General features: G+C 40.9%; 1 protein-coding gene and 1 pseudogene across 3 annotated transcripts in view; both read right to left on the reverse strand.

The window, feature by feature from the left end:
- Positions 1-284: 284 nt before the first annotated feature.
- Positions 285-2,267, reverse strand: LOC139554310 (toll-like receptor 7; annotated as a pseudogene).
- A 1,264-nt stretch (positions 2,268-3,531) lies between these two features.
- LOC139554758 (atrial natriuretic peptide receptor 1-like) overlaps positions 3,532-22,998 on the reverse strand; it is a 110,747-nt gene continuing 91,280 nt past the window's right edge. For all 3 annotated transcript variants that reach the window (XM_071367865.1, XM_071367864.1, XM_071367866.1), the window contains 12 exons: positions 21,872-21,952; positions 21,600-21,704; positions 21,197-21,268; positions 20,123-20,282; positions 18,189-18,344; positions 11,091-11,259; positions 10,657-10,803; positions 10,184-10,307; positions 9,809-9,877; positions 9,398-9,572; positions 9,154-9,252; positions 3,532-9,041 (listed from right to left, as the gene is read on the reverse strand). In XM_071367865.1, the coding sequence (XP_071223966.1) occupies positions 8,887-9,041; positions 9,154-9,252; positions 9,398-9,572; positions 9,809-9,877; positions 10,184-10,307; positions 10,657-10,803; positions 11,091-11,259; positions 18,189-18,344; positions 20,123-20,282; positions 21,197-21,268; positions 21,600-21,704; positions 21,872-21,952 (1,512 nt within the window). In that variant the 3' untranslated portion in view covers positions 3,532-8,886. The remainder of the gene's footprint in view (positions 9,042-9,153; positions 9,253-9,397; positions 9,573-9,808; positions 9,878-10,183; positions 10,308-10,656; positions 10,804-11,090; positions 11,260-18,188; positions 18,345-20,122; positions 20,283-21,196; positions 21,269-21,599; positions 21,705-21,871; positions 21,953-22,998) is intronic.

A 22,998-nucleotide genomic window follows, 5' to 3' on the forward strand; every position in this document is an offset into this window, starting at 1 on the left:
TAATGGTTTACCAATGAACGCAGAGAAAACCGGCCAATGAGTGGCAACGTACCTTGAGCATTGAAATTAAGACGTTTGTGTCATTTTGTAAGTATATAATAGAAGAGGCGCATAGACTTTTTTGTTGTTGAAATGTGTGTATTGAAAATATATCAGGATAATTGTTCTTCATTATCATGCTAAGTTAAAGCAATAGCATTCAGACCAATTACCTTCTAATTAATACATTTTACAGTTCATTAAGCAAAACGTTGGAAACATGCTTGAAATTTGCTATAGCTGCCTACATTAGCCTACTCCAAGGAAAATGTGCTTAGTGACAAGAAGAATGTTGTGGCAAACTAATAGTGATATATTTGTACCACTGAGGGCGCAACAACCCATGTCAACGAACAACAACATTCATCCAAGCAAGCCAGACCAAATGTATTAAACACATTTTTTTGCAAATATACTTTCATGTTTTACATACACAGACCATTTAGCCATAACAGTTATCCAGTTTTTCAACGTTTTTTTAAAACCAATGCACAGTAATTAATTCAGTTTAAACTAAACACAAATTAAGGACAAAGGAACACAGGAAGCGACCAAGAAGTGATTGAAGATTAGTTGAATCTAGTTTAGTTCTATTAAATTAGTTGAATTCCATTAGTTTAGTTAGTTTAGTTTTAGTTCACGAGTTATGTTAGTTGAGCTTAGTTTAGTTGTTTATCTACAGGGAAACCAAACCAGCTGTAGATATGGTAAATAAAGGACCCCAGCAGGGTAAGGAGGGCAAATGAGGTGGTGGTGATGAAATAGAAGAAGGCTGATATGTCTTCCAAACAGGAGTGGATGTCAAGGTCCAACAGTTTAGTGCCTTTCTTATCCTCTGGGAATTTGAAAACAAAATCATGAGCATAAACGACTTGTGTTTGGTTGCTGTTCTTCACACACTGGATGAACCAAGCATTGCTACAGTCATAGGTGAAAGAGTTATCTCTAAATTAAGGAAATGTAAGGCAGGAAGAGAACATATCACTGTCTCACTGATCTCTGTAACCTCGTTCTGAGCTACTTGTAGCCTCTTACTTGAGTGAGTTTGGCTCATATGAGGAAATCTAAAGATAGAAGTCAGGAATTGGACAGGTAGAGCTGTTTTAGCATTGGGATTCCGTGAAACAGCTCTGGAGGGTGGGCTGTGAGGTCATTATAGATTATGTGCACCAAGTGGGCTGCGTGAATGAATGTGTCTGGGTGCAGGGAGATAAGAAAAATACCTCTTTCAAGAAAGTTAGAGAGTATATAATGAGGTATTTTCCCATTGGGATCCTGATTGTCAATATTGAGGTTTTCCAGGGATAGCAGGTTAGAGAATGTTGGAGAGATTGGTTTCTTTTGTGTCATAGAATATAGCTTTCTGGGACATATCAAGGGTTAGTAAGCTTCTTAGTCCTGTGAACACAGTGCCTGTTATATGATATTCATTAAGTTTATTTGATGACCGATGAAGATACAGTATGTTAGGCTGGCCAGTCTCTCAAAGGCCACAGGTTCCAAATTGACAATTTGATTGTCAGATAAAATCAACTCCCTACGTGATTGTACGCTTAAAGTCTTCTTTTCTGATTGATTTAATATGATTTCCTGTCAAATCCAACATCTTGAGTTTCTGCAAACCCTCCTTGAAAGTATCACCCAAGGTCTGGATGTGGTTGCTACCAAGATCCAGGCTCTCTATAAGACCCCCAAATCCTGGAAAAAACTGCCCTCAAGGTTTGTTGTTATTAAGATTGAGTTCTGTGCGTCTGGTGAGATTGGCTAAATCTGAACAGCTTAGACTATTGATGTTATTGCTGCTGAAATCCAGAATATGCAGTGTGGAGATTGCTTGTGATGTTTGGCACAGATGAAAACTCATTGTCATTCTCAGCTGCTTCATTGATTAGGAAGATAACTCAGACAGTTCACTAATAATGTTAAATGACATGTTCAGCTCAGTCAGCAGGGTGCATGACTGCAGCAGTTCCTCAGAGACAATAATGATGTTGTTTTCTGTTCATCTGAGTATCTTAAGTGTATGTACACTACCGGTCAAAAGTTTTAGAACACCTACTCATTCAAGGGTTTTTCTCTATTTGTACTATTTTCTACATTGTAGAATAATAGTGAAGACATCAAAACTATGAAATAACACATATGGAATCATGTAGTAACCAAAAAAGTGTTAAACAAATCAAAATATATTTTATATTTGAGATTCTTCAAATAGCCACCCTTTGCCTTGATGACAGGTTGCACACTCTTGGCATTCTCTCAACCAGCTTCATGAGGGAGTCACCTGGAATGCATTTCAATTAACAGGTGTGGCTTGTTAAAAGTTAATTTGTGGAATTTTTTTCCTTAATTCCTTAATGCGTTTGAGCCAATCAGTTGTGTTGGACAATGGTATGGAACCTCTCTCTATCACTTCCATTTTCAAAAGAACAATTTGAAGTTTCACTTCTCCACATTGTTTATTTTTATTTTTAAAGGAGATCGTAAGGTCGGATGAACCTTATATATTTGATTTTCTCGCAGGCCACCCCCCTTGCCCGGTGTTGTCCGGAGTTGAAAGCGTTACCGCTTGACCAGATTCCAGCACTCACTTCTCCACATGAAACAAAATAGAATCAGAGCTACGAGGAAAACATTTTAAAAAACGATGCACAAAGGACTTTTCCAAGACCAGTCTCTACATTAAGCCTTCAAGCTCTAGCTGTATTAGTCTCTTTGTGCGTTATCACATATCAATACGATTCAGATCTTATTGTGTTGTGCTGCTGATGCCACTCCACCTACTGTACACCCTCCTCACTAGTGACCATGAGCAGGGATTAGAAATGCCTGTAATTGCTTAGTACTTCTTGCTTTCTCCAAAAACATCCATTGTAAGGAAATGAAGTAGTGTTGCTTTGCTCATGTGTTCAATCTCACGAAACTGGAAGATTTACAGTGCCTTCAGAAAGTATTCACACCCGTTGACTTTTTCCACATTTTGCTGTGTTAGAGCCTGAGTTTAAAATGGATTCAATCAAGATTTTGCACCACACTTCTAGACACAATACCCCATTATGTCAAAGTGGAATTCTGTTTTTAGAAATGTTGACAAATTCATTAAAAATAAAAAGACAAAACGTCTTGAGTCAATAAGTATTCAACCCTTTTGTTATGACAAGCAGAAATAAGTTGCATGACTGTGCAATAATAGTGTTTAACATGATTTTTAAAATGAGTACCCCATCTTTGTGCCCCACACATATCTGTAAGGTCCCTCAGTCGAGGAGTGAATTTCAAGCACAGATACAACCACAAAGAAAAGGAAAAATGGTGGTTTTCCAATGGTTCACAAAGAAGGGCACCTATTGGTAGATAGGTAAAACAAAATAGAAATGAAATATCCCTTTGAGCATGATGCAGTTATTAATTACAAGTTGGATGGTGTATAAAGATACAGGTGCACTTCCTAACTCAGGAAACCGCTCATTGATTTCACCATGAGACCAATGGTGATTTTAAAATCAGTTATAGAGTTTAATGGCTGTAATAGGAGATAACTGAGGATGGATCAACAACATTGTAGTAACTCCACAATAAATGACAGAGTGAAAAGAAGGAAGCCTGTAAAGAATAACAATATTCCAAAACATGCAACCTGTTTGCAATAAGGCACTAAAGTATTACTGCAAAAAAATGTAGTAACGAAATGTACTTTTTTTCCTGAATAAAAAGCGTCATGTTTTGGGCAAATCCAACACAACAAATCACTGAGTACCACTCTTCATATTTTCAAGCATGGTGGTGGCTGCATCATGTTATGTGTATGCTTGTCATCAGCAAGGACTAGGGAGTTTTTTTACAGATAAAAATAAATGGAATGGAGCTAAGCATGGGCAAAATCCTGAAGGAAAAGTTGGTTCAGTCTGCATTACACCAGACACTGGGAGACAAATTCACCATTCAGCAGGACAATTACCTAAAACACAAGCCAAATATACACTGGAGTTGCTTACCAAGACGACATTGAATGTTCATGAGTGGCTTAGTTACAGTTTTGATTTGGCAAGACTTGAAAATGGCTGTCTAGCAATGATCAACAACCAACTTCACAGAGCTGGAAGAATTTTGAAAAGAACAATGGGCAACTATTGTACAATCCAGGTGTGCAAAGCTCTTAGAGACTTACCCATAAAGACTCACAGCTCTAATCACTGCCAGATGTTATTCTAACATGCATTGATTCAGGAGGTTCAATACTGATCTCTTGACATTAACAAATTACTAACCTTCAGGATCATATAAAATCTGAACGTTCAGCTGACTTGCCAGAGAAAGATAGACTCCTCATTTGGTTCCTCATCCTTTCAGGTTTCCAGTGGTGTAAAGTACTAAAGTAAAAATACTTTAAAGTACTACTTAAGTCGTTTTTTGGGGTATCTGTACTTTACTATTTATATTTTTGACAACTTTTACTTATTCCTAAAGAAAATAATTCACTTTTTACTCCATACGTTTTCCTCGACACCCAAAAGTACTTGTTACATTTTGAATGCTAAGCAGCACAGGAAAATGGTCCAATTCACGCACTTATCAAGAGAACATCCCTACTGCCTCTGATCTGACAGTCACTAAACACAAATGCTTTGTTTGTAAATTACGTCTGAGTGCTGGCTCTCCGTAAAAACACAAGCAATTTTAAATGATTTATACTTTAAAACCAAATACTTCTACTCAAGTAGTATTTTAGTGGGTGACTCACTTTTACTTGAGTCCTTTCTATCTTTACTTTTACTCAAGTATGACAATTGGGTACTTTTTCCACCACTGCAGATTTCTTCCTTAACGCTGTGTGAAGAATCTGCCTCGTCAGCATCTTTTTTAAGCACTCTGTGACAAATAACTTTTTTCAAACTACAACACAGTACAAATAAAAGTAGTCAAAGTGTTAAGTCTTTGAAGCTGTTTTTTTACTGTGTTGTTTGTACTTACTGTTTGACCTTGTACTTATATCCTTATTATTTCAAGTTTATATATAGATAGAAATATGTAACCTGTAGATTAGACTACGAGTATGTGGGTTGTTATGCCATACTGTGATACAAAATGCAATTGTATGCATGGACAGTCCCACTTCGATTGTAAGGTCTAATAAATAACTAAACATGGAAAGTGCATCACGTTTCGGCCAAAATTACATCAAGCACAATAACACATTGCTATTAACTCAGAAGAAAATGTGGGTTATCAACTGATTTTATAAAGACATTCAACTGACCCGAAACAAGACAGGCAATGTAACTGAACATTTCTTTCTCCCCCCAAAACAACGGCAATATCATATTTTAAAACACAACAGTACATTGTAACATACAGTAATTCAAAGACCAACCCACTCCTTGAAAATACAGACAAGGCAACCAAAACAACACAATACATTTTACTGCATCAGAAACGCATTTAAGGAAGCCATGTGACCACATTCATAGTGGACACACACCGTATGCAGACGGACCTGCCTTGGAATCGTCTTAATGATGTCATTTTCTGGTTGTAAACTGGTTTTCTGGTTGAGAAGAAATCCTACAACCACATTACAAGCAACTGGTCTCTGTTACAACCAGGTAAAGACATATTTTTCACGACAAGAAGACATAATGGGAAAGACGTCATATTTTGGTTGTTATCTGGTCAGATTACAACTAGACAAATACTTATTTTTCTGTTTGCTAAAAAGAATTAACTTCTTCATAAACTTTCACACAACCAGTATACAACCTGACTACGACGCCATAAAATAGATTATACTGAAACCAGTTTTGCCCGCTGGGTTACCTGTCAGATCAAGCCTGACATTGGGTGAGTTACTACTGATCAATGACGTGACTCCCTGACATCACACAGAGCTGTTATCATTTCCACTCCACATTACCAATCCTGATTATTTCAGGAGTATTGGCTTTGGCTTAGGTGATACATCCACTCATGGAAAATGAAATGATCTAATCATTTAGACTTAAGTTGGAAAGGGGATATTCTCACTGATGATAAGTTTAAGGTTTAGGTGTCACGGTTTACTAGGAGTGGTGGGTAGGAGTCAGGCGCAGAGAGCAGAGGGTTCAGTGATTCGTAGATTTATTTCTCCGGCACAAAACGGTCACGCCAAATACAGGGCGCATAAACACTGACCAGCCCAAACACAGGGCAAACGATCCGGAGAACAATGAAAACACATCCACAACAGACAGAGAACAAAAATAATCCGGCACAAACCTAAACGGGCGTAACAGGCTTAAACAGACCAAAAATCAAGAAACAAAAAGGAACAGGTGCAACTAATAAGACTAAACTAACAGAAAAGGAAAAAGGGATCGGTGGCGGCTAGTAGACCGGCGACGACGACCGCCGAGCACCGCCCGAACAGGCAGGGGAGCCACCTTCGGTGGGAGTCGTGACATTAGGGCCGTTCAAGTGAGAGCACATTCACATGGTCCGTAGCGCTGGTTGGTATATGGGTGCCTGCTGCCTATCAGTGATGCGCCACTTCTGAGCCAAGTAGCTAGGTGGTGCAGCTGTTCCTTTCAGATAGACAACGAGCAGAGCCACCCAAAAACACCAACGAACAAAAGGCAAAAGAGTAGTTTGTTGTAACATGTTTGCAAATCACAAGCCAAACCAGTATCCTCAGAGAGTCAACTTTGAGAGTTTATGGGCATTTAAATATATCCTTTTTCACTATACTATGTATGCCATTTAGAAGGACTCCCAATCTGAAATAAATCTGACCTTTGTTATCAGTAACAGAAGTGAAGAGCTAGACTCACTCATTCTTTTGTACCCTTGAGTGAAATATAAGTTATTGAGTATAACATCATCCTGTAAAAAAAAAGAAAGGAAAAGGACCATTAGAAAATCTGAACTTCAAAATGAGTCTGTAATATAAGAACTTCATTTGAGAGGACTAGCTGGTTATAACCATTACCTGTGACTAGATAATAATACGTAATTCACCCAAAAGTTGACATTTATGGCCAACTCTAATTCTCTATTCTTCATTGTCATCGCAGTTTATCTTGAGAAGATTAAAGCAAATTATTTTTTATGACCAAAAAGATTACTTTAAGCTGTAAATTCTCTTTTTGAACAGTCCTGTTGAATGCACATGGACTTATTTACAAGCCTAATGTCCTTACTTAACAGCCATAAGTGTCAATTTGAGACATTTCACCAATGTCAATTAGATAGCCTACACTTGCATGGTGGTGATGGCCTCCACTACTTCCTCCTAAAGCACATAGCCTAGTAGGATGTGGGACACACTTTGTGGACTCGTATTATTATGGATTACTGAGCCCTATTCTAAGAATCTGGTTTGAGGAGTTAGCGAGGTAACTTTGGTCAACTCTGAGTTCAACTCGGGATAACCGGTGACACAAATGTGGCTCACCTTTAAACCAGGTACATTTCTGTGGCAACGAATCCTTCAGAACTAATCTGCTCCCGGGAAGGCTAACTCAGTGTTTACTCAATTTATCCCGAATGAAGTCTTTGAGCCAATCAAAGAGTTGAGGACCAATCAAATTCGTGTGTGTTTTAAATAGTACTATTCAAATACATTTCACACAACACATTTAGTAATGACAGGATGCATTTGAAACTTCACGTGCAGTAAAACTGTCGTATGAACTCATACAATGATTTTATCGATAGGAGTGGGGAGTCGTGGCACTCGTACATTGCTAAGCACACCAAATAAACGATACGCGCAAGACAGACGGCACTTGCAATAGCCCATTTCTCACCATAGCCTGCTAAATTTGCAGGTTTGTTTTTCCTTTCATTTAGATTTTGGCAAAAATGAAAATGTGTCACCGACTCGTCCACCGTCTAATGTTTCAGTATTGTCTCAGTTTGGCTTTCGACTAGCAATGTGCGACATGAACGCGCAGCTACAACCCCGACTCAAGTAAGCGGCGGGTGAACGATCAATATCTGCCTGATCTGCCTTCATAACATGCGTGAAGCCTGAGCTGGAACGTGAAGCTAACTGAAGCTAGCTAATTTCAGAAAAGCCTGAATACATCTAGCTACATTCGTAGTATACCCCTCTGGACTTCAGTTGATTCATGTTCGACTGATATAGAACAAACTGATATAGTAATATAGAACACACAACACTGTGAAATAAATAGAAAAACACCAGGGAATGCTTCACATAACACTCAGGCCTCTACACAAATGTTAGAGAACACCAAGTCAGTCACAAAGTCAAATAACCACAAAATAACACATTGGACAACTCTCGTCACCACAAACAACAGGTCCAAACAAGAATGTCCAAAATGTTTGTTCACAAAAGCGACAGTTATAACTCTGGAACACTGGGTGGCGTCGTTCGCAAATGCCCATCCTCTGTGTCAATCAGAGGTGGTGCCTTGCCAATCGGCACAAGGCGGTGTAGCAGTGATATCGTTCCTTTGATTGGAAAGGCTACAAGTCTAAAGCTGTCCATGGAAGATCCACCATGGTAAGTCAATCTAGACAGGGCTTGTCCACCTATAGGAACCAAGGTATCCCCATGAAGAGCAGTGAGACTCTGTCAATAAGACTTTTGACTCCCTCTTAAGGAGGGAGTTGTCAGTAGTACAGTTTTTTGCTTATTTCCATTTCACTCCATTCCCATGTGAATCTGTATGCATGTCTGTTCCTTTTACCTCAGTCCTCCCTTCCCTTACGTCTCTTTTCTACCACGTCTCTAATACGGTCTAAACAGTATGCATCTCTCTCTCTCCCATGTCTCTCTCTCTCTCTTTCTCTCGCTCTCCCCTGTCTCTCTCTCTCTCTCTCTCTCCCTCTCTCTCTCTCTCTCTAGTAAGCCATGTTGCTGGTGCTCTCCCCCAGTAGCCAGTAGGTCTTCATCCTCCCTTTGCCCTTCATCTCCACGTCTCCTCTCAGCTCCAGCTGGAAACAGTTGAAGTCGTCCAGCACCACGCGTGTGGCCTCCGACACGTGGATCTTCAGGGCTGAGGGATGATAACATAACAGAAATGTGGTCATTGAAGCCAGAGAAGGACTAGTGTATGTGTATCCTGATAGGTCATGAGATTGTAGATAAAAGAGATGGGTCACTCTCACCCTCTCCATTGGACTCCATGCGAGAGGCTGTGTTGACTGTGTCTCCAAACAGACAGAACCGAGGCATCTTCAGTCCTACAACACCAGCACACACTGGGCCTGGAGAGAACACACACACACACACAACCTATTCCAATATTCCACAGACCCTACTGATTCCACAGTGTCAGACAAGCTCAAGGAAGTGCATTTGTCAGAAAACAAATACTATTTGAACCATACAACCCCCCTCCCTGCATCTCACCACTGTGGATGCCACTGCGCAGAAAGAGCTGCTGGGCAGGTCGGTGACGGATCCTGAAGGAGTGTACGGCCTCTAGCAGGGCTAGCGACATGCGGGCGATCTCTCGGCCGTGCAGATTGCCGTTCCTCACGGGCAGCCCAGACACCACCATGTATGCATCGCCTATCGTCTCCACCTGAGGGCGCCACAGAGTGAGAGACGGTCACACTGTCACCAGGCTTCTTAAATATGTCCTTGACCCAGTGGTGGGTAACCGTGGGACAGGAGGCTCACAGCATGTCCAGGTCTTTGTGTCATTCTAGCTCCAACACACCTGATTCAACTAGTCTTCAAGCACTTGAGTAGCTGAATCAGTTGTATTAAATGTGTGCACACCCTGTGTGAATAACAAGGTTCAGACTCTGACTTCACCTTATAAACATCGAAGTTGTCGATGATGGCATCGAAACACGTGTAGAGGTCATTCAATAGGGTCACCACCTACAGGGAAACATGAAGATTATCAGCCACTGCATAAAATAAGTGTCCTTTAAGTAGAATAACAGTAAATTAATTTGCCTTCAGATATGAGGCAATTGTGATACAGTTAGTGTCTGAAAAGTACACATTGAACACAAGTATGCTTAAATTAAGTGCAGTTCATCGATCCCAACTCAAATATATTATTTTAATTTGCTCAGGAAAACGGCATACTCCACTTCTCATTCATGACAGCCTAAAGTCATTGCATATCAGGACTAGACTGTATTGTCAAGCTGCTGTTTACTACGTTAATTCAGGACTGACCTGCATGGGCGTGCTCTCTGCTGAGATGGCGGTAAAGCCCACGATGTCACTGAAGTAGATGGTGACCGAGTCAAAGGCCTCAGCCTGCACCGTCTCCCCTCTCTTCAGCTGCTCCGCTACAGAGCTACATCACACACAGACAGTGTTAAGCAGAGTGAGTAGGGTGTGTGTGTGTGTGTGTGTGTGTGTGTGTGTGTGTGTGTGTGTGTGTGTGTGTGTGTGTGTGTGTGTGTGTGTGTGTGTGTGTGTGTGTGTGTGTGTGTGTGTGTGTGTGTGTGTGTGTGTGTGTGTATTAGTCCTCTGCAGAGTACAGCCTTTGATGAGCATTTCTGTGTGAGGGTGTGTTTGTGTGTATCATTTTTGGACCGAATTTTTTTTAAATTACACAACTTAGTACACTGACTTAAAAATCATTTAGGATAACAAAAAAGCTAAACAACTTATTTCCACTGTGGTCCTTTTAATACACTCACTGTGGAAGTATCTGGTAGAGCAGTGCCTCGGCCTTGCGTTTCTCTTCATGGTAAGCCTGTGTTCTTTCCTCCACCAGTTCTTCCAGGTTATTGGCATACTGCTCCATACGAGACAACAGGTTGTCCAGGATATTAGACCCATAACCCCTGTGGAGGCGGGATGGCGAGAGGGATGGAGGAGAGGAGAAATGAACGGGTAAAAGGGCGGAGGGAGGTTTTTGAAGATAGTTGTCAGAGCAGTGCAAACCTGTTGTGAGTACATCAAGTCGTTGGGTAAAATAAACACAGACATGTTTGTGTGTGGAGAGTTATTGTGAATGCATGCAGATCTCTAACGTGAGTGGATGGGTATCAGTGCATGTCTGTAGATCAGGCACCATATAACATGCATGGTGTTAATGGAGGTTTAAGCAGTGCGTACAGACATAGTGTACCTGTTGTGTTTGCGCAGCAGCAGCTTGATGTGGTGGAACTCGGGCCTCTCGTTCACGTCCTCGTTCCAGCAGCGCTGCATGAGCTGGCCCACCTCTTCACTGTGACTCTGGGGGCAGAGGGAGGGCCGCAGGTAGGGCCACTGGCCCAGCGCCACGCGCTCTACGATCTCTGGTAGAGAGAAAGAGGGAGGGAGAAAGAGACGGGGGTGAGAGAATATGTGAGAATCCATAAAACCATATTGTACTTTAGTCTTATTGTACAGTTGTGGCCAAAAGTTTTGAGAATGGCACAACTATTAATTTCCACAAAGTTTGCTGCTTCAGTGTCTTTAGATATTTTTGTCAGATGTTACTATGGAATACTGAAGTATAATTACAAGCATTTCATAAGTGTCAAAGGCTTTTATTGACAATTACATGAAGTTGAGTCAAGAGTCAATATTTGCAGTGTTGACCCTTCTTTTTCAAGACCTCTGCAATCCGCCCTGGCATGCTGTCAATTAACTTCTGGGCCATATCCTGACTGATGGCACCCCATTCTTGCATAATCAATGCTTGGAGTTTGTCAGAAGTTTTTGTTTGTCCACCCGCCTCTTGAGGATTGACCACAAGTTCTCAATGGGATTAAGGTCTGGGGAGTTTCCTGGCCATGGACCCAAAATATCGATGTTTTGTTCCCCGAGCCACTTGGTGCTCCATCATGCTGGAAAAGGCATTGTTCGTCACCAAACTGTTCCTGGATGGTTGGGAGAAGTTGCTCTCGGAGGATGTGTTGGTACCATTCTATATTCATGGCTGTGTTCTTAGGCAAAATTGTGAGTGAGCCCACTCCCTTGGCTGAGAAGCAACCACACACATGAATGGTCTCAGGATGATTTACTGTTGGCATGACACAGGACTGATGGTACCGCTCACCTTGTCTTCTCCGGACAAGCTTTTTTCCGGATGCCCCAAACAATCGGAAAGGGGATTCATCAGAAAAAATTACTTTACCCCAGTCCTTAGCAGTCCAATCCCTGTACCTTTTGCAGAATATCAGTCTGTCCCTGATGTTTTTCCTGGAGAGAAGTGGCTTCTTTGCTGCCCTTCTTGACACCAGGCCATCCTCCAAAAGTCTTCGCCTCATTGTGCGTGCAGATGCACTCACACTTGCCTGCTGCCATTCCTGAGCTAAGTTCTGTACTGGTGGTGCCCCGATCCCGCACCTGAATCAACTTTAGGAGATGGTCCTGGCGCTTGCTGGACTTTCTTGGGCGCCCTGAAGCCTTCTTCACAACAATTGAACTGCTCTCCTTGAAGTTCTTGATGATCCGATAAATGGTTGATTTAGGTGCAATCTTACTGACAGCAATATCCTTGCCTGTGAAGCCCTTTTTGTGCAAAGCAATGATGACAGCACGTTTTTCCTTGCAAGTAACCATGGTTCACAGAGGAAGAACAATGATTCCAAGCACCACCCTCCTTTTGAAGCTTCCAGTCTGTTATTCGAACTCAATCAGCATGACAGAGTGATCTCCAGCCTTGTCCTCGTCAACACTCACACCTGTGTTAACGAGAGAATCACTGACATGATGTCAGCTGGTCCATTTGTGGCAGGGCTGAAATGCAGTGGAAATGTTTTTTGGGGATTCAGTTCATTTGCATGGCAAAGAGGGACTTTGCAACTAATTGCAATTCATCTGATCACTCTTCATAACATTCTGGAGTATATGCAAATTGCCATCATACAAACTGAGGCAGCAGACTTTGTGAAAATTAATATTTGTGTCATTCTCAAAACGTTTAGCCACGACTGTACTAAGGCACATTTCAATTTCAGAGAGAGGAGCTCAAGTGAACTTCATTTAGAAAAGCTACCGTGGACAGACAAGCCTCTTTTCCTTTCCAGTAACAAGAACGAGACACGCTAGAATAGTCCCACGGTTGCAGTAAAACCAGCCTCTTTCTCAAGGTCAATAGTTTCAGAGACATAACTGTATCAACAACAAAACAGTCCTTCTCATAAGTCTCTTCTCTGTCATCAAGTCTCCTATCCGCCATTAACCTATTACAGCTCTCAATCTCCTTCCCTCTATCTTTCTTTTCTGTTCCGAACGAGGCGGCCCTTCAAACGCAGAGGCATCCTAATAAACTTGAATATGAAAGGCCAAGGCAGAATGAGGTTGAAGGACACAATGTGCTCTGTTAAATGCATCAATACTTTAATGACTGTATCTGGGTCACCTCTCATGTTTGCTCTCCATATCAGCTCTTTTTCATTCCATAAATAAACAACCTTTCCATCCGGGGACCGACTCTTCCAGTGCCAATGTCCTGAACTCATTGTCCACCACCCCTCTCTCTCCTCATTTCATTGATTTTCCTCTTTTCTTATTTTTAGTTCCCAACTTCTGTCTCTTGTCTCTCACACATAAATGTTCAATTCAATTCAATGTGTGTACTGTATAACCACAGTCAGTGAGCTAGCTTAGCATATAGCGCTGCCTCCCTGAACCAGGGTCCTCTACCTCAAGGGTTCCCAACCTAGGGGGCCCGCACACCCCATACAGAGCGGCAACGTTTCACGGGGGTGAGAGGGGGGAACCTTTATTTTTTTTACACAATTCTCGATTGTTTATACCGATCTAAATCTGCAAGGATAGAAACAAGTGGTAAAATGCCAGAAGAAGACGCTACTGATGCACACGGGAATATCTTTGGTTTGTCTCTATGACGTTCATATGAAGCTGAGCTACGACCTGGACTTTTCTTGGGAAGTAATCTTATACAATGTGTGATCATTTGATCTAATCACTGTCTGTAAAAGAGAATGTATATTAAATTGAGTGTTGATATAAATTATCATAATAAAACATATTCGGTAGTGGAATAACATTTGGGGAAATCGGGTCTAGACTTGATTTCCTTATCATTATTATTATTATTATTATCATTATTACTATTATTATTATGATCATTATTATCATCATAATTAGTATTATTATCATTATTATTATCATTATCATCATTATTAGAATAATTAATATAATAATTATTATCATTATTATTATAATATTAATAATAATAATAATAATAATCATTATTATTATCATTAAATAGCCTCCCTAAAAGATGGGTCTTGTTAAACTATGTAGGAATTGCAGGAAAATAGCTTAAAAACACACATTTTCCTAGGTCCCTCAAATTAAACAAAATCAAACTGGTGGTGTATTTAATATAGGCAATCTCAATAAACAATGAAAATTTGAAAAAGGGGGCCATGTGGAAAAAAGTCTGGGAACCCCTGCTTTACCACACCAACACACATGACCACCCCCGTTTGACAACATACAAACCCATTGGCAACATTTCATGCTAGCTGTGGCTACATGTACAGAATTTCAATGTGCTTCCATAAGAGCCTGCCTAGGCATTTCTACTGACAGCAACTAGGGAGCTAGCCCTTTATGACCACTGGGATCTACTTTTGATCCTACATACTTAGGGGAATGTCAAAGAGTCCTGAGCAGATTTTCCTATGCAGGAGATTTATGTTTCCCTGGAGAATAAGGTGGATGGCAGCAATTTACAATATGTAAGTATGTGTACTTATAGACTGTGTGTGTGTGTGTGTGTGTGTGTGTGTGTGTGTGTGTGTGTGTGTGTGTGTGTGTGTGTGTGTGTGTGTGTGTGTGTGTGTGTGTGTGTGTGGTGAAAGATATATGGTGACAGAGAGTCGGCACCTTAGAGATATGACAGAACCAGGGCTGACAGGACTGGAATGTAAAAGGGAAGATGGAAGGTGAAGATTGATTTTAAAAAACACCTGAGGGAGAGAAAGAGAGAGAGAGAGAAGGGGGAAGAAGAGAGAGAAGGGGAAGAAGAGAGAGAGAGAGACGGGGGGAGAGAGAGAGAAGGGGGAGAAGAGAGAGAGAGATGGGGGAGAGAGAGAGAGAGAGGGGGAGAGAGAGAGAGAGAAGGGGGAAGAAGAGAGAGAGAGAGAGAGGGAGGGAGAGAGAGAGAGAGAGAGGGGGGGGGAGGGGGAGAGGGAGTGAGATGAGGGAGGGAGATAGGGGGGAGAGAGATGGGGGAAGAAAGGGGGGAGAGAAAAAGACAGGAAGAAAGACAGAAAAAAGAGAAGGAAAGAGAGTACTACTGTCACGCCCTGACCTTAGAGATCCTTATTTATTCTCTGTGTTTGGTTGGGTCAGGGTGTGACTCGGGTGGGAGAATCTATGTTTTCTATTTCTTTGTTGTTTTTGCCTAGTGTGGTTCCCAATCAGAGGCAGCTGTCTATCGTTGTCTCTGATTGGGGATCATATAATAGTTGTCATTTTCCGTTTGGGTTTTGTGGGGTGTTGTTTTCCGTTTAGTATCTGTGCCTGACGGAACTGTTCACTTTCGTTTTTGTATTCGTTATTTTTGTTTGAGTGATTCTTGACAATAAAGATCATGAACACTTTCCACGCTGCGCTTTGGTCTCATTCCGACGACAGCCATTACAACTACATGATTTACTACATTTAGCATTTTAAAAAGTAATGTATTACAACTACGGGTTGGGGTGGGCACATTATTAGTATACTAGTAATTATAGGTATTACTAGACCTGCATGAGCAAACACATACACACATGTTCATAGTACTTTCCGAGAGAGAGAGATATAGAGAGAGCGACAGGAGGAAGGAGGGTTGAGAAACCCACACACTTCTCAGAATCTAATTGGATTCAGTGCCATGCTTCTTGGAGAACACAAATAACAAATGACAAATGTGTAAAAAAAAATAAAAAAAAGTGTTGTACATTTTCCCTCTCTCCAAGATGCCTTTCAAAATGATTTGTGTTCTACACAGAAGCTAATATCTCGGTCTCTCTTGAATGTTTTTTTTTTATCTCAATGAGACTAACCTGGTTAAATGAAGGTAATAAAATCAATATATATTGTGCAATTAAATGCTTTGTCTTTCCCCAAAATAATCAAAATAAAAGATGCTAACCTCATCCGTTTTTCTCTTTTCAAGTGCCATTCCATCTGTCTGTACTTCAATCTTTAAGTCTAACCCTATTTACCTTGATATGTATTCTATATAATTACAGTGCCTTAGAAAGTATTCATAGCCCTTGACTTATTCCACATTTTGTTGGGTTACAGCCTGAATTCAAAATGGATTAAATACATTTTTCCCCCCTCAGCCATCTACAGGCAATACCCAAAGTGAAAACATGTTTCTAGAAATTTTAGCAAATGTATTGAAAATGAAATACAGAAATATCTCATTCACATAAGTGTTCACACCCCTGAGTCAATACTTTGTAGAAGCACCTTTGGCAGTGATTACATCTGTGAGTCTTTCTGGGTAAGTCTCTAAGAGCTTTCCACACCTGGATTGCGCAACATTTGCCCATTATTCATTTCAAAATTCTTCAAGCTCTGTCAAATTGGTTGTTGATCATTGCTAGACAACCATTTTCAGGTCTTGCTATAGATTTTCAAGTAGATTTAAGTCAAAACTGCAACTTGGCCACACAGGAGCATTCATTGTCTTCTTGGTAAGCAACTCTAGTATAGATTTGTCCTTGTGTTTTAGGTTATTGTACTGCTGAAAGTTGAATTCATCTCCCAGTGTCTGGTGGAAAGCAGACTGAACCAGGTTTTTCTCTAGGATTTTGCCTGTGCTTAGCTCCATTAAATGTATTTTATATCCTGAAAAACTCCACAGCCCTTAACAATTACAAGCATACCCATAACTGTAAGGACTGGGTATCGGAGTGCGAAGTCAGGCGCAGGAAAAACAGAGGATTCAATAACAATGTTCCTTTAATGAAACACGGAGAAACTTCGGCCACCCCACTATACACTGGGTGCTCTACGTAAACTGCCCCAGACACGGGGAACGAAAACAGTCCAGTAACAAACTCGAACATGCACAAACACGTATAGTCCGAACAAACACCAAGCTTACAAACTAACAATCCCGCACAAAGAAACGGGCGGGCCGGCTGACTGATAAAGCCCAACTAATTAAGAACAAACACAAAACAGGTGTAACCAATGAACACATAAGGAGGGGGAGAAAAGGATCAGTGGCAGCTAATAGGCCGGTGACGACGACGACCGCCGAGCGCCACCCGAACGGGAAGGAGAGCCTGCCTCGGTCGGAGTCGTGACAATAACATGATGCAGCCACCCCTATGCTTGAAAATATGGAGAGTGGTACTCAGTAATGTGTTGTATTGGATTTGCCTGAAACATAACACTATATTCAGGACAAAAAGTGAATTGCTTTGCCACATTTTGCAGAATTACTTCAGTGGCTTGTTAGAATATTTGTATTCTCTACAGGCTTCCTTCTTTTCACTCGTGTAATTACTGTAGGTTAGCATTGTGGAGTAAGTGCAATGTTGTTGGTCCATCCTCAGTTTTCTCCTATCACAGCCATTCAACTCAAACTATTTTAATGTCACCATTGGCCTCATGGGGAAATCCCTGAGCGGTTTCCTTCCTATCCGGCAACTGAGTTCGGAAAGACATCTGTATCTTTGTAGTGACCGGGTGAATTGATATACCATTCAAAATGTAATTAAAAACTTCACCATATTCAATGTCTGCTTTAAAAAAAAAATGTACCCATCTACCAATAGGTGCCCTTCTTGGCGAGGCATTGGAAAAACTCCTTGGTCTTTGTGGTTTAATCTGTGTTTCAAATTCACCGCTCGACTGAGGGGCCTTAATTGTATGTGTAGGGTACAGAGATGATTTAAAAAAATAATGTTAAATACTATTATTGCACACAGAGTGAGTCCATGCAACTTATTATGTGACTTGATATGAAAATGTTTACTCCTGAATTTATTTAGGCTGCCCATAACAAATTGACTCAAGACATTTCATCTTTTCATTTTGAATTAAATGGTAAACATTTCGGAAAAACATAATTCCACTTTGACACTATGTGATGTGTAGGCGAGTGACAAAATCTCAATCTCAATTTAATCCATTTTAAATTCAGGCTGTAACACAACAAAATGTGGAAAACGTCAAGGGGTGTGAATACTTTCTGAAGGCACTGTACTTGACTGAAGAACACGCACAGACACAGACATAGACACACACACACCTTTGGGGCTGAGGGTGTCGCCCTCGACGTGGAAGACACCTCGGAGCAGGGCCAGCTCCTGCAGAATGATGCCGAAGCTGTAGATGTCCCCTTTCTGTGTGCCACATGGTGGGGGACTATCTGCCCTCAGCAGCTCTGGAGCTGCCCACAATTTCCCTATAGAGGGAGAGGGAGTGAAGGGGGATGGGAGAGAAGGAACGAGGGAGGTAGAGGGGGAAACCTTTATCTTAACAGGGAAGACATTGTAATGGACATTTTAATGTTTGTGCTTTTCTAAAAAATCATTTCATTCATTTCTGTCTTCTATTCATGTGCTGCTCTAATAACCTATTTCTGTGTTCATGCAAGTGGCTGACTGTACAAATCCTCATTATCAGTAGCTGCAATGTGACAGTACGTCCAGACCGTGTTTTGAAAACAAAATGACTGTGTTTTGAGAACGAACTAGATATCTCAGTTTCAAGGTCTCAGCTTAGAGAGAAGAAGCCTCGTGAGGTTTTGGTCTGTCACATGTTATAAACCAGTATTTGTCGGTCACATGAATGAAACCAATGGTAATGATTCATTAATTATGCTAAATCATGCAAATATAACTTGTCTGTGTATAGCCCTATACAAGACAACTGCTGGGACTGCCCCAGCAGAGCTCCTGATTGACATGTGTACTGTGGTGCATTAAGCTGGTTGGAACCTCTCCAGCGCGCTGACAATAAACAGTGATTCATTTAAGATTGACTTCAAGTGTCCCTGTGCAAGAATTTCTACAACAACATATTGAGATCTAGGTCTCTTTTTCGAATGTGCCCTGTATAATACAACATAAATATACACATTATAGACTATATATGCAGTACCATTCAAATATTTGGACACACCTACTCATTCAAGGGTTTTTCTTTATTTGACTATTATCTACATTGTAGAAAAAAGTGAAGACTTCAAAACTATGAAATAACACATATGGAATCATGTAGTGGGTCTTCCTTTCCTGTGGCGTTCCTCATGAGAGGCAGTTTCATAAAGTTCTTGAAATGTTCCGTATTGACTGACCTTCATGTCTTAAAGTAATGATGGACTGTCGTTTCTCTTTGCTTATTTGAGCTGTTCTTGCCATAATATGGACTTGGTCTTTTACCAAATAGGGCTATCTTCTGTATACCACCCCTACCTTGTCACAACACAACTGATTGGCTCAAACGCATTAAGAAGGAAAGAAATTCCACAAATGAACTTTTAACAAGGCACACCTGTTAATTGAAATGCATTCCAGGTGACTACCTCATGAAGCCGGTTGAGAGAATGTCAAGAGTGTGCAAAGCTGTCATCAAGACAAAGGGTGACTACTTTGAAGAATCTCAAATATAAAATATATTTTGATTTGTTTAACACTTTTTTGGTTACTACATGATTCCATATGTGTTATTTCATAGTTTTGATGTCTTCACTATTATTCTACAATGTAGAAACTAGTAAAAAGAAAGAAAAACCCTGGAATGATTAGGTGTGTCCAAATATATATATATATTTTTTACACAACATAAGAATAAAAGGCCATTTCAAAGATGTACTTAGAGAGAAAGACCTAGTTTTAATACCCACCCTCTCAATCAGCAACTAATCAATACTTTTTCAGCCTGGTGATTTGACTGTTGAGCCACATCAATGACAAGTAATTAAATGGAGCCAGCAAGGGCTTTCTCAGGAAGGGACATTGTTACAGAACATACAGACAGAAGTATATTGTGTAAAACAGACCATAGTATTAGAAAAATGGCATGTTTAGTTTTTTTGAATAACAACAACAATAGCAGGAATCGTGACGTTCAATCACTTGGTTTGAGTTAATGTAGAGTGTGTGTGTGTGTGTTTGTTTGCTCATGCGTTCCGAGTCTTTGTCTACGCGTGAGTGTGTCTCTGCAGCTCTGGTAACTCACGGGCATAGTAGGCGTGTGTGTCCTCCATATTGGACTTTTCGCGAAAGCTAGCCAGCCCGTAGTCAGTGATCTTCAGAACAAAGCGACTGTCCACCACGCAGTTAGAGGACTTCAGGTTACCATGGGAGATGATGACGCTGTTGTGAAGGAAGGCCATTCCCTAGAATCAAAGATGATGTGATTCACAATATTTCTCCAACCAGTGGGCGACCCTGTGTAAAATGTTTCCTGCACAGGTCCATGCAGAGGGGCAGGAGCTGTCACATGCTTTAAGCCAATGAAATTGCATTCGCTGAACAACCTACGCATTACAAGTCAATAACCCAAAAATGTGTACCCTCCCATTAACTTCCATTGAAAATAGGCATAACTTCCTCTGCCAAGCCTTGAACTTCCTGTGGACAGAACAAAAGTACAGAGCTGGCCTTCTCACAACAGCTATCTCTGCTAGAAAGGACATTGAAGGGCATTAAATCAAGACTAACTCAGGTAAAATGCATGACTTCTTCATTCATCATTCTAACCAGGACACCAGGAGGAGTCAGACACCATCTGTCTACCCTTCATTATAAGCGTCACGACACATGCCCGGCCGCACACATGCACACGCACACACACACACAAATCTCCAAAACTTGAAAAATCCCAACTCCTGCTGCAGGCAATATACCTGACGGGTTGGTTGGATGTGGTCTAATCCCAAACATCTTGTGGAAAATATATGACACAAATCTAGTGTAAGAGCATGCAAGAAAGTGGGATTGACAGGTAACAGGCTTGGCATAACTTTCTTCATTGACAATACAAAAAACCTATTGAGGTATGATAGAATAAATATGAGTTGAATCTTTTCGGCCCCTCCCCCAGCCCCAATACTGTGAAAACTACATTAAGTACCAGTTAAGTGGTCTGGGGCCTTCAGCACATAGACATATTATGCTCGTGACCCGGTTGGTTCGAATCCAGGACCCATCGCTACTTTGTCGCAAACCCCCTCCTGTCTTTCCTCCTTCTATACTGTCCTGTCTCTGAATTAAAACATCTCTGGATGGAGGATGAAGGATGGAGACGCACCTTAACAATGTCGTTGATGAGAGAGTATCTGAACATCCAGTCCAAGGTGATGGTCTCGCTCTCCATAAGATCCTGCACAACACATGAACAGAACCGTGACTATTTAAACACGCGCACACACACACGCACGCACGCACGTACGCACGCACGCACATACTAATATGCATGACATGTCATATTCCATCCACATATTCCATTGGTGTTCAACAACATGTAGCCTAGATGGCAAACCAGCCATCTCAAGACTCAAGGGTAGCTACTGTAAGCTAGATGGCTCATTACTTACTCACTGTGTGAATGTGTGGTGTGGGAGATAAGAGAACAAAAGGGGTTTCAGTTAACAACGCTAAGGTCGTAAGGTTATAGAATAGAACAATGAGATCCTATAGGCTGTGTGAAGTACCTGCAGGCTGCCCCGGGGACAGTACTCTGTGATGATACAGATGTTCGGAGGATCGATACAGGCTCCGATAAAGCGAGTCAAGTGCTCGTTTTGAACATCACGCATCTGGAGGCAAGAAGATGAACACACACCATCCCCAACATACTTAGTTACAATTTAACTAACACCTGAGCGAAGTATACACCTTAGGAACGTGATAAGTAGAAGAAATAGAAGAAAGGACATTGTTGCTCTGGCAACATGTTTACAGGCCTACTGAATAAAACACTCACATGTTTGAGCTCAAAGAGCACTCTCCTGGTGAGCTCGATGCGCTTCTTGTTAGTGACGTACTTAATGGCCGAAATGTTTCCCTGGAAAGGAGGCCACATTAACACAATATTTCACCATCATTTGACTTTAAGTGTCCTTCAATGATATAATAATATCTATTTATTTGAAAGTACTGTTAAGAGGAGTGGAACGCATGTAAACTGCCCACGTGAACCCTAGCAGAATCCTGGTACGGACACTTATCCCTGGCAAATATTGAGTCTCACTTGAAACAAAGTAAAACTCATAAATGCTTCATAAGCACTACATAAACGCTTCACAAATCATCTGTAAGCATATGTCATACACTATAAATGGTTTATAAAGGGTGACATAACTATTCCCACTGTAGGGCGAATTGCCAAATGTGCCATAACACACTATGTATGTTTATAAACCATTTATAGCAGGGGTTCTCAAAGTGGGGTCCAGGTACTGTGGCCCAATGTTTTTTTTAAATTAATATTATTAACAACAACAAATTAAACTAATTATGGCAAAGGGATCCGTGGAATACGTTTAGAGGGTGTACTACAATACAATACAATGACATATTATTAATCTACAGCCTATGTTCTTAACCCTGGGCAACATCGGCCTGGGAGGGTCACATGGATATTAGTGATCACAAAACTCCATCAATTATACATTTTTCAACTCAATACTTCTTGTATTCCCCAAAAAGTTTTTTTTTAAACATAAATGCTCTGTAATTAAAGATTTAAAATTGCAAAGTTTTCTCTCTGCCTCATAGCAAAATGTGCTGAATTGCACGATATTAGCTTTAAAGCTGCAACAACAAAACATCTCATGACAAAATGTGTAGAATTGCAGGAAATTAGGTTGAAAACCGCAAAATGTTCTCTCCGATGCTAAGAGGGGGCCTTTAAAATGTTCCTTCCCAGGGCCCGAGACTTGGTTCGTCTGGCAATGCACTGCCAAAGTCAGTAAAACTACTATGCTATTTTAATCTCACTCGTGTTGTGTTCTGATGGGGCCCCTAATGAATATGCTATCACAAAAGGAGTCCCTGGCCCCAAAAGTTTGAGAACCTCTGATTTATAGAGTAAAACCTACGCTTTGTGAA

The sequence above is a fragment of the Salvelinus alpinus genome, chromosome 26 (assembly GCF_045679555.1).
Source record: "Salvelinus alpinus chromosome 26, SLU_Salpinus.1, whole genome shotgun sequence".
NCBI classification, from domain to species: domain Eukaryota; kingdom Metazoa; phylum Chordata; class Actinopteri; order Salmoniformes; family Salmonidae; genus Salvelinus; species Salvelinus alpinus.